Source organism: Carassius carassius, chromosome 2 (assembly GCF_963082965.1).
Source record: "Carassius carassius chromosome 2, fCarCar2.1, whole genome shotgun sequence".
Taxonomy (NCBI): domain Eukaryota; kingdom Metazoa; phylum Chordata; class Actinopteri; order Cypriniformes; family Cyprinidae; genus Carassius; species Carassius carassius.
The window spans coordinates 48,051,964-48,067,373 of record NC_081756.1 but is presented as its reverse complement, the minus strand read 5'-3'; the positions used below and the strand labels follow the sequence as shown (position 1 = coordinate 48,067,373).

The 15,410-nt window shown below is 34.6% G+C and overlaps 1 protein-coding gene across 5 annotated transcripts in view; it reads right to left on the bottom strand.

The window, feature by feature from the left end:
• The window catches only part of LOC132111087 (probable E3 ubiquitin-protein ligase HECTD4), an 83,375-nt gene that overhangs the window by 62,787 nt on the left and 5,178 nt on the right, over positions 1–15,410 (bottom strand). For 3 of the 5 annotated variants that reach the window (XM_059518259.1, XM_059518277.1, XM_059518271.1), the window contains exons 5-10: positions 8,000–8,108; positions 3,902–4,040; positions 3,117–3,287; positions 2,069–2,261; positions 1,462–1,623; positions 1,058–1,171 (exon numbers count right to left, since the gene is read on the bottom strand). In XM_059518259.1, coding sequence (XP_059374242.1) covers positions 1,058–1,171; positions 1,462–1,623; positions 2,069–2,261; positions 3,117–3,287; positions 3,902–4,040; positions 8,000–8,108 — 888 coding nt within the window. The remainder of the gene's footprint in view (positions 1–1,057; positions 1,172–1,461; positions 1,624–2,068; positions 2,262–3,116; positions 3,288–3,901; positions 4,041–7,999; positions 8,109–15,410) is intronic. The other 2 variants (XM_059518263.1, XM_059518283.1) reach the window with 1 other exon arrangement.

Here is a 15,410-nt window from a genome sequence, read left to right as displayed (position 1 = left end):
ATATTATTACAATTTAAAATAATTGTTTTTAAATGTATTATACTTTAAATGATCATTTATTTCTGTGATGCAAAGCTGAATTTTTAGGATCATTATCACATGATCCTTAAGAAATCATTCTAATATGATGATTCATTATCAAAGTTGGAAACAGTTCTGCTGCTTAATATTTTTTCAGAACATGTGATACTTTATTAGGATACTTTGATGAATAAAAAGTAAAAAAAAAAAAAAAAAAAGAAGCTATTTTTTTTTAAATAAATTGATAAAAAGTGATAGTAAAGAAAATATATTATTAGAATTATTATTATTTTTTTGAATAAATGCAGTTCTTTTTAACCTCTAAGAACATTAGAATGATTTCTAAATGATCATGTGATAGACTGATGTTACATGTAACACTGAAGGCTGGAGGAATGATGCTGAAAATTCAGCTTTGCATCACAGGAATCAATTATTTTTTTAAAGTATATTCAAATAGAAAACTATTATTTTAAGTTGTAATACAGTTTTTTCTGAATTTTTGATCAAATAAATGCAGGCTTGATGAGCAGAAGAAACTTCTTTCAAAAACATTAAAAATAGTAATGTTTCCAAACTTTTGGTCTGTACTGTATATATATATATATAAATACACCTATTAATTTTTTTTTATATTTTATATATAAATACACCTATTAACTTACAGTGCATTACAAATACAGGCTTCACAGAAAGTGTCACCATTTTTATTTTATTATATATATATATATATATAAACATGAATTTGGTCAAAAACTTAATTTTTCTGTTTATTTTGATCAAATAAAGTCTTTCAAGAGATGTTTTTTCCATATATTCAACTGCTCAAAATGAACAGGAAAAGTCATCAGCATTTTTGGCCCATTTTCCAAAAGGGAAGGACTGAATATTTTAAATGTTCATCGGAGCTCATGTCTTTATTTATGTTTTAATGTCCCAGTGCATATCGGTGAGTTAGTCTGATATGTGATTTGCTTTTTTTTGCATCATGTTAAATGTGAAAGGATCTTAATGTGTAGAAATGTCTGATCCTTACCCAGTCCTGCAACCTGAGCCCCGCGACCCAGAGAGCTTCCTGGAGCATCTACCAGATCCGCACGACTGCTAAACTGACCGTCGGCCAGGTTAAACACCAAACTGGACGCCAAGACTAAGAAAGAAAACACAAGGCAGGGAATGAATATGGTCATGAGAGCTTGAGAATGTTTAATTAAAGCTCCAATGTAAATAACTCCTGGATTGCATGTATGTTATTAAAAAACAATATTTTTGGGTGAGCGGTCTCTTTAATTGTTCTGTATTTGATTAGGTAACAGCAGCGTTAAGAATGGATAACAGTGAATGATTAATCGCCATTCTGACACCATCCATGATAGAGATGAGCATGAAACAGTTCTTAATTAAAAGGTTAATTAATTGTTTAGGGCATAACGATCTTACTCTTGAGGGAAGAAAGGCCACTGGATCCACCAAACAGCGAGCGTGTGGCCGAGCTCCCAGCTACACCTGGAGCAGGCGCCAGCATCACCAGATACGTCCCGCACACGTACATCGGCGTCTTCCTCAGTGCTTTTATAGACAGACCACAGCTTGTGTTGACTACTGGGACGAGAATAAAACAGCAACAAGAGCCAACGATCAACACTGAGGAATTACAGCACAGCAGAGACATGAACCTGCAGCTCTGGAGGTTTTCTCGACTTTTCCCATTCGCCAGGGTTATTATAATTACCTAAAGCTAAAACCATTAAAAAAAATAAATTTTCATTTTCATTTAACTTCATGTTCTGAAACAACAAACTAAAAAAATTATAAAAACTATATAGACATATTTACAAAAGACAAAGACACACAACAAAATTGCTATAAAAAAAATAAAAAAAAACTAACTACAAAAGTTATTCGTCATATCGGCAAGACATATCGGTATACATTTTTTAAGCTTTTATCGGCCGATTCCGATAACTTTCCATTAATATCATGCATCCCCAGTTATAAAATATTTGAAGTACACTACAAGTGTACATTCCATAAAATTAAGCATTACCCGACGTCTCCTCTTTGACGGGGTTGGTGATGGCGGAGCCGGTGAGAGCAGCCAGCGTGGACGAGTGCGAGGCACGAAAGCGAGACATACGGCTCAGGAGCAGCTCATTCAAACACTTCGATGACTCGCCTTCCTTTCGCGACAGGATTACCCGATCCTGTATAGGACTGGCCACACACAGACCCGACTCAGTCTGAAAAACACACACAGTGGGAACTTGTAAGATGAAGGTTTATCAAACACTTGTTTACTTGCAACATTGACAATAATTTCTTTGTTAAAGAAGTGCACTTAATTGTATTGAATGTGCACTTTTATTATACTTCAAATCTTAAAAGTATATTTAAAAAAATAAAATAAACTGCACTCGCAGGTAATACAATATTAATGAAATAAAATCCACTTAAGTGACTTAAAGAGAGACACTTTCATGACTGTTTCTGAGCACACTTAAGTACACTTTTAAAAAGTGTAATTTGCAATCATATAAAATTCAAGTTTTACTTTAGGTTACATTTTTAAATCATTATGTTTTAATAATTTTTGTCCTACTTTAAAGTACACTTATTTGAAAGGGTTGACTTACATACTTAAGCACATGTAATGTAGTTGATTAGCGTTGTAACTGCAGTTTGTTATTCAATATAACATTTAGAAATAATATATGTACTAAATTGCAGCCTCACCATTACAAATGAGTAATTACTAATTATTTAAATATGACATACTCTTGTCAATAGAAATAACATTAAAGTATATTTTAGCTGTCAGTACATTCTGCAGAACTTTAAACATTTCAAAGACAATACAAGTTATCATGAAATTACATATACAAATACGTGGGTCAAAAAACACTTAAGTTCTTAGCTAAAATTGCATTTAGTATGAATTGGAACTAAAACGTTTTCAATCTATAAAAAGTTCTCTTTTTTTTTTATAAGTTTGCTCAAGTGTACTTCTATTTTACAAGGTTTACCAGTTATTGCATGCAATAGAGAACTGTAAATGCAACTATAAATCTGCACAGAGAACATATTGAACTTCATACCGTTAGCTGGAAGACATCCATGAAGACGGAGTGGCCTTTCTGGGTTTTCTCGTTGATGCTGACAGGTGACCAAACCCAGTAGAGGAAGGTACCATCAGAACAAAGACGCAGGCTGGTCAAGCTGCTGCCCACTGGGAAATGATGGAGCGGCATCTCTACCACTTGGGAAACCTTCAACAGAGAGAAACAGGGAACTAGAAGCTTCCACAAATAACGCATCTGTAAGGGCCAAGTCAATATACAACGTCATCTCAGAGGTTCATCAAAAATGTTACATGTCTGATTCAGATTCAATAAGCGTAACATGCCAGAACATGCCATATGTATTGTATTTTATTTTACATTTACTTAATTTCCACCATTTGCAACTTTGCTTGCAGAATTCAGAAGAAATCTGACATTATCGGACAATTTTAATTTGTCAAAACTTTTTGTAGTTAAAATTTCAGGAGTAAATGCATAACATATGTTAATAAAGTCCAAACATAAATTGAAACTACAGGCTGGAGGGGATGTGTACACTATAAGTGGAACAAACAAACAAAAAAAATATTACACTAAAAAGTGGACACTAAACCATCTATTTATTACCCACATATGCTGAAAAATCTTCTCAAAATTAGATGTTTTCCAAAATTAATATTGCATCAGTAATAATGGAACAAGCACATCCACAAATGTGACTGGTTTATTTTCGAGCATACTGAGAAAAAATACAGTTGTTTATATTCATAAGATTAAAAGTGTAGTGTGCAGGATGATGGTTTGAGTTGCAGGGGACATACCTGCAGTGTGAAGGGGTCGAGGACCTGGCACAGCTGATGAGGTTTGCTGTCAAAAGAGGCTGGACGGTGGAGCAAAAAGCCACAGCTGTGCGCCAACCATCCTGCTTCCAGCTCCTCATTCCGACAGTACACAAAACCCCTGGGAGGAAGAGCAGAGGTAGACGTTTTAGATGTTTAAGAGATGTGCCAGGACAATTCTGTTGACAAATGTGTCAACAATTAGTGTAATTTAGTATTTTTTGTGGTGGAGCTTTTAAACAGCGATGCTATATCATCTCTGTTTAAAAGCACCACCGCAAAAAAATACTAAATTCCACGAATTGTTGACACACACACACACACATATATATATGTATATATATATATATATATATATATATATATATATATATGTATATATATATATATAGGAAGTCTTTGTTTGCAAACAGATAACTCAGTTTAAAAAAAAAAATGTTTTTTATTGTTATGTTTTAATTGTTTTATTTTGTTAGTTTTATTATATTTATTTTATTATATGATTTTTTTTTAACCAATCAAAATAACCCACTGTAGTTTGATGGAGATTAATTGGAATGCACAATGAAAAAACATGATTTGTGAAAACTGTTATAAAAATATATGTGCTTCTGCATATTTTTATGAAGAGTTCATTTGCAAAAGCAGATAAATTTATAACAATTTTCACAAATCATGTTTTTTCATTGTCTAAATGAAGAGTTTGGTTCCAAAACACAATAAACGCAATTAAAAAAAAAAAAAAAAATATATATATATATATATATATATATATATATATATATATATATATATATATATATTTGTTTCCACCAAAATCAGTATGGGATCTGGTTGTTCTTTGAAAAGTAAATTTTTAATTTTAGCAGAACCTCCATTGAGTTATTCTGTCATGTTCTCTCCCTTTTTTCACCATTCCACGCACTCTAGACAGTAACAACCAATCACAGCGCACCATTCCATGCACTCTAGACAGTAACAACCAATCACAGCGCACCATTCCATGCACTCTAGACAGTAACAACCAATCACAGTGCACCATTCCACGCATTCTAGACAGTAACAATCAATCACAGTGCACCATTCCACATGCTCTAGACCAGGGTTCCTCAAATCTGGACCTCGAGATCCACTTCCCTGCACAGTTTAGATCTAGCCCCTATCAAACACACCTGAGCATAATAATAATCAATGCTAATCAATGTCTTTGGGATCATTAGAAAATCACAGGCAGGTGACTTTGATCAGGGTTGGAGCTAAACTCTGCAGTGCATTGGACCTCCAGGGCAAGATTTGAGGAAGGGGGCTCTAGACAGTAATGGCAGCGCTCTGAATACACCCGGCATCCTAGTTTTCCTCATCTACTTTGTGATCAACAAACAAGGGCTGCATGATAAATTGCATGTGATTGCCATGTGCATCTCATCAGTAAAGCCTGTTCTGTGATAAATCTCCATTGTGTGCTTTCAGATGGAGTGGCGTTTAATACACTAGGGCTGAAACGGTTCCTCGAGTAACTCGATTACAAAAAATGATCGAGTCAAATTCCTCTGCCTCGAAGCCTCTTTTAATTTATTTTAAATCTCACGTCAGGTTCTTTTGCAATGATTTTTTTAATGTGACAACGCGTTTACGTGACCCACAAAGCGGAAGGAGACACAAGCGCTGAGTCTGATAATGCAAGAAGTCAGCAGTGTTTTTTATTATAACCTAAAGATGCTATGTGAACGTTTCTAACAGAAAATAGTGGTTTTCATCTTGCAACTTTCTTGGTAGTAAAAAAAAAAAAAAAAAAAAAAAATCTTTACTCAAATAGATCAAAATGGATTTATTGCGTTTTGGAACCAAACATGACTTTATAAGTTGGAAATAGAAAGTTTCTGATAGCACGTGAAGACAGCAGAGAAGAGCTCTGGCTCATCACAGTGGAGTGAATCGTTTTGTTAACTTTGTGGTTAATTATTTTGAGTCGAATGGGACACACTAACACATGTCCCTCTCATAATGTATTGCTCTACAGATCTATCGCTTTTGCTGCTCTGAAATTTTCTTGCAATCATGCAGCACGTCAGGATTTTTGAATATTCAATTAGTCGATTCAATTACAGAATATCGATTAGGCGATGTGAACCGTGCCCGAGCGCGTCTGACCCCCAAAGCCCGGTTTGGTTGACTAATGTGATCGCTCCGTGCAGCGGTTGGTTGGAAGAGGTAGGCAAGAGCGGGTTCAGTTTAACTAGGTCCTGTATGCATGCAGTTTGAGCGCTAACCACGCCGGAGCAGGGAACTACTGATACGTGCAGCATGATTACGTGAACATTTCTGAGCGGCAAACGCAATAGATTTATAAAGCAATATATTGTGAGAGGGTCTTCTGTGTCGCCGCGTCCCAAACGACTCAAAATAATAAACCACAAAGTTAACAAAACGATAGACTCCACTGTGCTGAGCGAGAAACTTTCCTGTTTCCCACGTATTAAGTCGTGATTACGAGCTAGCTGCATTAAAATTATTTTTTATTTATTGAAAGAATAAAATGTAATATTCCACTGGTTGATAACCATAAAAATTTACAGTCGATATATACAATTTTTTGACTCTTGTTATGTTGATTTTCTGAAGTAAATAAAATCATTTGACTATTCACAAGCTTTTATTTATGGTATAAATGCTTGGAAATAATATGTAACGTTTTAATCGCAATAAGCTTTGGGCTTTATTACTTTTTATTATAACACAAAACCTCAACCTTCTGTCAATTTTAAGATAAAATACAAACAATAAATGTTTTTACGCTCTTTAATTTTTAGTGAGATATTCGCCTCCTTTCAAGCGGCATGTGAATCAATTTTATTTTCCTGTTTCATATTTGCAGCACGAAATAAAACAGGTGCCACATACTTGTTTTTTTATTTTTTTTTATTTTTTTTATATAGTATACAGGTATAATATATTCACTTTTACTTCACGCAATGTAACGATTTTATTATCGTAATTTTGACTTTATTCCTAAAATATTATGACGCTAATCTTTTTTTTTGTCTTGCGCTGGCTGCTTTGTAGGCTATTTAAAAAAACAAACAAACTTGAATTTAACAAACATAAAATGTTCCAGTCATATTTCTGAATTAAATTAATAAAGAATCGAAACGAAATATGACCACTTTTCCATTAAAAAAACTAAACTAAACTATTATAAATGGCTGCAACGGCAGAAAGGGTGTTCTCTGCGGCCGGACTAATTGTGAATAGATTGCGCTCCCGTCTTCTTCCCGAGCATGTGGACATGCTCATTTTTTTTATAAAAATATGAAATAGGTTATTGTTATAAATACAAATACAGAAGTGCCGTCATTCAGGCTGTTCACAATATGTTTTAGCGTGTACTGTGTTTTAAGAATGATATTCTGTTTTAGCGCATAATGCGTTTTAAACCTAATATTCATGTCTGAATTAATCTGTTCTAATCTCAATTGATCTGTAAACTTTTTTAAAAAATGCAATGAATGTTCATGCTCACTTTTAAAATAGAAATGTCGTAGGCTCCTACAACCTTGTGAGCAGTTGATAATCGACAGACTGGGTGCATGTGCGGGAGGGGTGCGATTATCGACTACTAATCGAATAATACCCAGCGATTATCGAATATTACTTTTGCTTAAAATGCACTTCCCTGACACTCACTGATCTATTTATAACTGAACCTTGCTCTTGCCCATCTCTTCCAACCGAGCCAGGGACTGCTAAACGGAGCAATCACACTAAACAAACGCAAAATATGATTTTTATTTTTATTTTTAAGATTTGGGTTGAAACATGTCCAAGACATTTCTACATGAGATTCACCCATAAGATTGAGGAAGTGCAAGAAGTTGACATTTAAGAGAGGAATGAAACAGTGACGTTCATCGACAGCAGAATTTCACAGGGTCCAAACATGTAACAAATAGAGTTGCTCACAGAGCAGAAATGAGAAAACAGCAGAACAAAGCAGAAGCTGTAGAAAGAGCACAATAGTGGCCTGGAAGTCACTGGCACAAACAGAAGAGCAGGGCGGAGGTGAAGAGGTTTTAGAGTTACCTCAGCGTCCCATGCTGCCCCGAGCCCAGCTTACTTAAGCCCTTCCCAAAAGAGTTTGTCGTGTAGAGATAGAAACCATCTGTAGCCAGGCAGCGGCCCAGGTCTGTGTCTGCAAACAGAGAGAGAGAGAGAGAGAGAGAGAGAGAGAGAGAGAGGGACCTTAAAAAACTTTTATTTAAAAAACTGTATACATTCTCATTTCTTCAAAAAACATAGAAACGTTATATATATAAATCCATTTGTAAACAAAACAAAAAAAGAAAGAAAAACCAGACCAGTTTCATTAACAGTGAAAACTGCTTTTTTAACACCCCATATCATTTCAAATAAAATCATTTTTTGTATGCAGATAAAAAATATACTCCGTAATACAATTCTGGATTTTACCAAAGATTTAAACATCATCACCAAATCAACATCTTGATCTTCGTTCTTACAATGATGTGACTTTAGAATAGGCAATTTAGCTTGTCCCACCAAAAAGTTAGCAAGCTTACATTCACCTTGCCAAGAACCTCTATACCCATTTCCTATTTTGCAAGTACAAAACCCCAGGTGGAAGCCAATGATGGCCATTCCAGATCAAAAATCTACAAGTTCTTTCTGAATCTTTATGAAAAAACCTTTAGGAGAACTCAAAACTGTGAGTTTATGCCACAGCATTGAGGCTGCCAGATTATTAAATTGGCTTGAAAAAGCCAATTTACTGATCTACTATTTAATCTTATTATTATTCTTCTGAGCCAAATTTTAAACACTATCTCCTCCTAGAGCTTTCAAGCGAGAAGCACCAAACTCGGGTCAGACCTTTAGACTGGTCTGACTCGGGTTGCTATATCTTGAACTGATCCGGCTTATGGTTTTCGTAAAACAGACTACCAAAACCACCTTAAATCCCATAGACTTTCATTGAGGGGGTACAAACTTTTACAAAATAAGACATAATATATTTAAGCTGTCTACTACCATAGCAAACCTTAAAAACTCTCTACTGAGAATACAGCTAAAACCAGCCTAAGCTTATCAGTTGTTTTAGCTAGTCTCCCAAGCTGGTTTTTAAGTGGTTTTGACCACTCTCACGCTGGTCTTAGCTGGGTTTTAGCTGGTTTTTACTGAGTCCACTGGTTTTAGCTGGTTTTGGCCAGATTAGCATAGAAAAATGCTAACAACATGCTAGTTACTCACTAATCAGACTAGAAACATGCCTTTAACAAGGTTTTAAAGTGGTTTTGGACACGGTCACGCTGGCCTTATGTGGTCTTAGCTGGTTTTCTTTACTGAATTAACTGGTTTTAGCTGGTTTAGTATAGAAAAATTTTAATAACATGCTAGTTACTTGTTAATCATGCTACAAACATGCTAGCGACATGCTAGTCACTTGCTAATCATGCTAGAAAAATGCTAGCAACATGCTAATCATGCGGGAGACATGCTAACCACATGCTAATCATGCTAGAAACATGGTAGCAACATGCTTATCATGCTAACAACATTCTAGCAACATACTAATCATGCTAACAACATGCTAACGACATGTTACCAACATGCTATCAACATGCTAATCATGTTAGGAACATGCTTGTAAAATGCTAGTGACATGCCAGTCACTTGCTAATAATGCTACAAACATGCTAGCAACATGTTAGTCACTTGCTAATCATGCTAGAAACATGCTACCAACATGCTAATCATGCTAGAGACATGCTAGCCGCATGTTAATCATGCTAGAAACATGCTAGCGACATGCCAGCAACATGCTAATCATGCTAGAAACATGCTAACAAAATGCTAATCATGCCAGCAACATGCTAGTCACATGATAATCATGCTATAAACATGCTAGCAACATACTAGAAACATTCTAACAACATGCTAATTATGGTAACAACTTGCTAATCATGCTAGAGGCATGCTAACCGCATGTTAATCATGCTAGAAACATGCTAGCGACATGTGCTAATCATGCTAGAAACATGCTAGCGACATGCTAATCATGCTAGAAACATGCTAGCGACATGTTAATCATGCTAGAAACATGATAATAATGCTACGAAACATGCTAGTAACATGCTAGCGACATGCTAGTAACTTGCTAATCATGCTAGCGACATGCTAGTCACTTTGTTAATCATGCTAATGACATGGTAGTCACTTGCTTTTAATGCTAGCAATATGTTAATCACTTTCTTTTTTAAACTTCTTAACTTTTCAAACTTTTAAATCTTTTTAAATTTTTCAAACTTTCTTAATTTTTCAAACTTTCTGGCCAGGCTTTTTCAAGCCAACTTAAAGTTTGACCACACACTTTACTATCTAGTTAACAATTAAAACCCTTCCTCTGTATGAAAGATGTGGAAGAATCCATCTCCATCTCTGGATTCTCCCTATCACTTTATCAGAAAGTCCTTCCCAATTTTTCTCCATATAGTCCTCAGTACCAAAATAAATCCCAAGAATTTTAAAACCATCTCGAGTCCATTTACACTGATGAGGCAGTTTCGGAGGTCCCTTTTCCCTCAATTCACCCATAAGAAAAGTTGTGCATTTCTCCCAGTTTATACTTGCAGATGTTGCTTTATGAAAACTATTTAAACAAGCTGTTAAAGTATTTATATCATCAAAATTGCTTATAAAAACAGTGAGATCATCAGCATATGCTGTAAATTTTACTGGGGTTAAATCTGGGTATAACTTGAAACTTGAAATGTTACACCTTGTAGCTTATTCCTTAAAGAAACCAACAATGGTTCAATCGAAATAGCATACAATAATCCAGACAGTGGACACCCCCGTCTTATACCCCGAGTTACAGAAAATGGTCTGGTCAAGGAACCGTTAATTCTAAGCACTGTAAATATTATTATACAGCAGCTTAATAAGAGCAAAAAATTGTGACCCAAAACCAAAAGCCTCTAAAGTCTTAAAAAGATATAAATGATCAACCTTATCGAATGCTTTTTCTTGATCAAGAGAAAGAAAACCAATGTCCAAAGCATATATTTTTCCAATGGATATTATGTCTCTTATCGAAAATGGATTATGAAAAATAGTTCTTTTAGGAATACAATATGTTTGATCTTCATGAATTACACTTGATATACATTGCTTTAATCTATTTGTAAGAGCCTTCGACAATATCTTCAAATCCACAGTTAAAAGCGATACAGGATGCCAGTTTTTCAAAAGACCTAAGTCTCCTTTCTTTGGAATCAATGTCAAGACAGCTCTTCGACAGCTCAAAGGAAGAATTTCTTTATCAACACATTCTAACAAAACTCCATAAAGATCATGTCCTATCAAATTCCAAAAACATTTATAAAACTCTGCTGTCAGACCATCTATTCCAGGAGACTTCCCTGGATTCGAATCTAAAACAGCTTTTGAAATCTCAGAAAAATTAAGAGGACTCTCTAAATCCATTTTATCCTGCTCTGAAAGCTGAGGAAGTTCACATAAAAACTCATCTGCAGCCGATTCTTCACATGATTCTGCTTGATACAATTTTTCACAAAATGACAAAGCAATAGCATTAATTTCTTTTTGATCAGTAATTTGCTGGCCATTGGAAAGTTTTAAATGATGAAAATCCTTCTTATCCCTAAACTTTTTTTCTAATCCAAAAAAGAAAGCTGTAGGAGCATCCATATCATTTAAATGAGTATACCTAGCTCTAATCAAAGCTCCTTTGCCCCTTTCCTCCAAAAGATTTTTTAAAAGAAATTTCTTTCTTTCAATGTCTGCAGAAGAGGAGTCATTATTATTCTGAATATTTAATTGAAGTATATTTTGTTCTAATAACTTCATTTTATCCTTAAGGGCTCTAGTACTGTAGGCCGCATATTGTTGCCAAAACATTTTTACCCTCACTTTGCTTATATCCTACCATTGACTTAATGTTAAAAAACTCTCTCTTTCCTCTTTCCAAGCTTCCCAAAAACAGTGAAAAGCATGAATAAAAGATTTATCTTGGAGCAGTCTATTTTTAAAATGCCAACATGTTGAATAAGATTTAATAAAAGATACAGAAAGAGTCATAGAAATATAGAGGTGATCAGACAAGAAATTTGGAGAAATAGAATCACCAAAAAATCTACCTCTATTATTGGTTTTCACATAAAACCTATCAATTCTTGCCCCTGACATTTCATTAGAATTTTGTTTAAGCCAGGTATACTGTCTCACCCCTGGAAAAGTATTTCTCCATAAATCAATAAAACTATGATAATTAATTAAAGATCTAAGTTCCTCAGCTGATAAAGGATGAGGTTCAGCATGATTTCGATCAATAGCTTGATTTAAAGTACAGTTAAAATCACCCCCTAACACAATCTTATCTTGGGAACATTATGATATAGCTTCAGACAGTTTTTTTTAAAAAAGGTATACGTTCATTTCCTATATTTGGTGCATAGACACTAAAAAATGAAAAATTTGAATCTCTTAATGTAACATCCACACGCAAAATCCGACCAGGAAATATCTCAGACACAAAAGTATGACCATTTACCCTTGAAGAAAAAAGTATTGCAACACCTGCACTTACATTCGATCCATGACTAAGTAGTACACTACCCTTCCATTCGGTCATCCATTGCATTTGATTTTGAACATCTGTATGTGTCTCCTGTAACAATATTATATCTGCCTTTTATAACTGTAAATAATCAAATAAATTAGCTCGCTTTTCAGTGCCCCGACAACCATTAATATTAAAGGAGCCAATATTAAATGAGGTCATAGGGATGAAAAAGAGAAAATCAAAAAGGAATAACACCAAAACAACAAGACTCATCTTAGTAGTGTTTCACAGATCGGGTCTTCATTCTTTTTCTTACATTACCCATAAATTTCTTAAGTCGGTAACGTTTTGGCTGATCAAGTTCCTCTAAAGTAGCCTTCCTCATGGCAAATGCACATGAATCATTGAAATGCCTTAAATTTGGAAAATACATTTCAAGTTTTGGTTTCCGTTGATTTTTTGTAGAATCGAGAAAATGATTCAGCTGTTCAACTGTGTAGTAAGATATATTTGGTTTAGAAGTAGAGCTTCCCTGAGATGCCATCTCAATATTATCCACACAACTATCTGAATCTTCACTATCAGAATCATAAAGAGACTGTTCATCATTTTCTAAGCCCTCTCTAGCATCATGTGACACGCTATCAGGTGAATTCAAAATTATCGCTCCTTCAATCTCCACTTGTTCTCCAAAGTGCTCAGATACCCTAGCATCATCAGCAACAACTTCTGCACCATCCTGTATCTCTACACTAGCACCAGCAACATTTTCACTCAGCATCTGTAACAATCGGGGCCACATCAGAGTCATTGACAAAACCAGATGAACTGGGTTCAATAAGACCATCAGGAGCTTTTCCAGAATGCTGATCAATTTCAGTTTCATTGTCTTCATCAACAGTATGATTCTCACGCTCATTAACAGTGACTGACTCATTCACATTATCCACTTTTTCAGCATCCTTACTCATAGGACACGTTTGTTTGGTGTGACCATGCCTCCCGCACGTGAAACACCTCATTGAATCAGTGGTTATGAAGATGGTGTAATCCTTATCCAACACCGTCAATTTCGCAATAACATTCAGATCCTAATTTGTCTTCTAAAAGACATAGTGTGTTTCAAATCAGGATTTTTTTAAACCCAGTGGAATCATTTTCATTGAACCCTCAATTTTGCCGTAACGCAGAAGAATGTGCTCAAGCATATCATTCGATATAAAAGGAGGGACATTTGAAAGGATAACCTTTTTTGAAAGATTAGACAGTGGCAATACCGGAATGAAAATATTTCTCACAGATATACCGCGCTCAACTAAATGATCCACCATAGTGAGCTCTTTCAGAAAGACAACAAAAGCCTTATTCATCCTTGATGATGACAAAATGTTTCGTGCACCAATCTCATTACCGATTGCCACCAAGCAATCTTCCACTTTTTCTTCCACAATTTAACAACAATTATTCAAATTTAAACCAAAATTATGTTTATGGCCTTTGAAATCTGTTCTTTATTTTTCACAAATAGCATTTTGTTTTCTTTTTGTCAGTTTTACTCCACTTTAATGCTTTGATCAATTAGTAATAATCAAAGAGCATGTCTAATCAGTTGAAGTGATACAACTTAAGAACATATTAAAATCTTTACAATAATAAGGCCCTAGAAAATTGTTTGCTTTTTCCAGCAAATTTAGAGTTATCTCTTTTAATTTTCTAGGAATTATAAATTAAATACAGCTTTATTACCAAAAACTGTGTTTATCAAATTAAGGATTACAAAAATAAAATAATAACAATTAGTGCTGCACAACAGAGGTTTACTGTTTAAAGTAAAATATGAAGAAATTTTTTTTTGATATTCCTTCTAAAAACAATTACAAATACATTACACTAATATTTTTATTAATTAAATTCATTCCACTTGTGCAATAGTTATATATTTCTGTTACAATTTCTTCAAGTAAAACTAAACTTTTATTTTGACAGGCTGTCATGAAGACCACACAGACACACAAAAATAATGCAGAATAGCTTCTTATTTTTTTTTCGTAGTCTATTTACACAGGCACTAGTCCACATCACAATTTAAGTGTACAGCCCTTTTTTTATTTATTTAGTTTTTTTTTTCTTTTCAAAATTTTTAGCATTCCATGACATTCCCTGTTTACAGTGGCATGCGAAAGTTTGGGAAACCCTTGCAGAATGTCTGAAAATGTATATAATTTTAACAAAATAAGAGAGATCATATTTAATGCATGTTATTTTTATTTAGTACTGTCTTGAGTAAGATATTTTACATAAAAGGTGTTTGCATATAGCCACAAGACAAAACAATTGCTGAAATTATTCAAATAAACCCATTCAAAAGTTTGTGAATAGTACTGTGTGTGGTTACCTGATGATCCACGACTGTCTTTCTGTTTTGTGATGGTTTTGCATGAGTCCCTTGTTTGTTCTGAACAGTTAAACTGAGAACTGTTCTTCAGAAAAACCCTTCAGGTCCCGCAGATTCTTCAGTTTTCCAGCATCTTTCGCATATTTGAACCCTTTCCAGCAGTGACTGTATGATTTTGAGATACAGCTTTTCTCCAGAAGGAAACAAGATGCATTAAGGGCTGGGGGGTGAAACTTTTGGAATTTGAAGATCAAGGTAAATTGTACTTAATTTGTGTACCGGGAAACATACAAGTATCTTCAGTTGCTTACGAAGGGCAGAACTAAATGGAAAAAAAATATTTCAACAAAATAAGAAAACTTTGGACATCTTCATTGTGTTCAAAAGTTTTCACCCCCCAACTCTTAATGCATCTTGTTTTCTTCTGGAGCATCACTGAACATTTGAACCTTTTTTAATAGTTGTGTTTGAGTGCTTCAATTGTCCTCAGTGGGAAA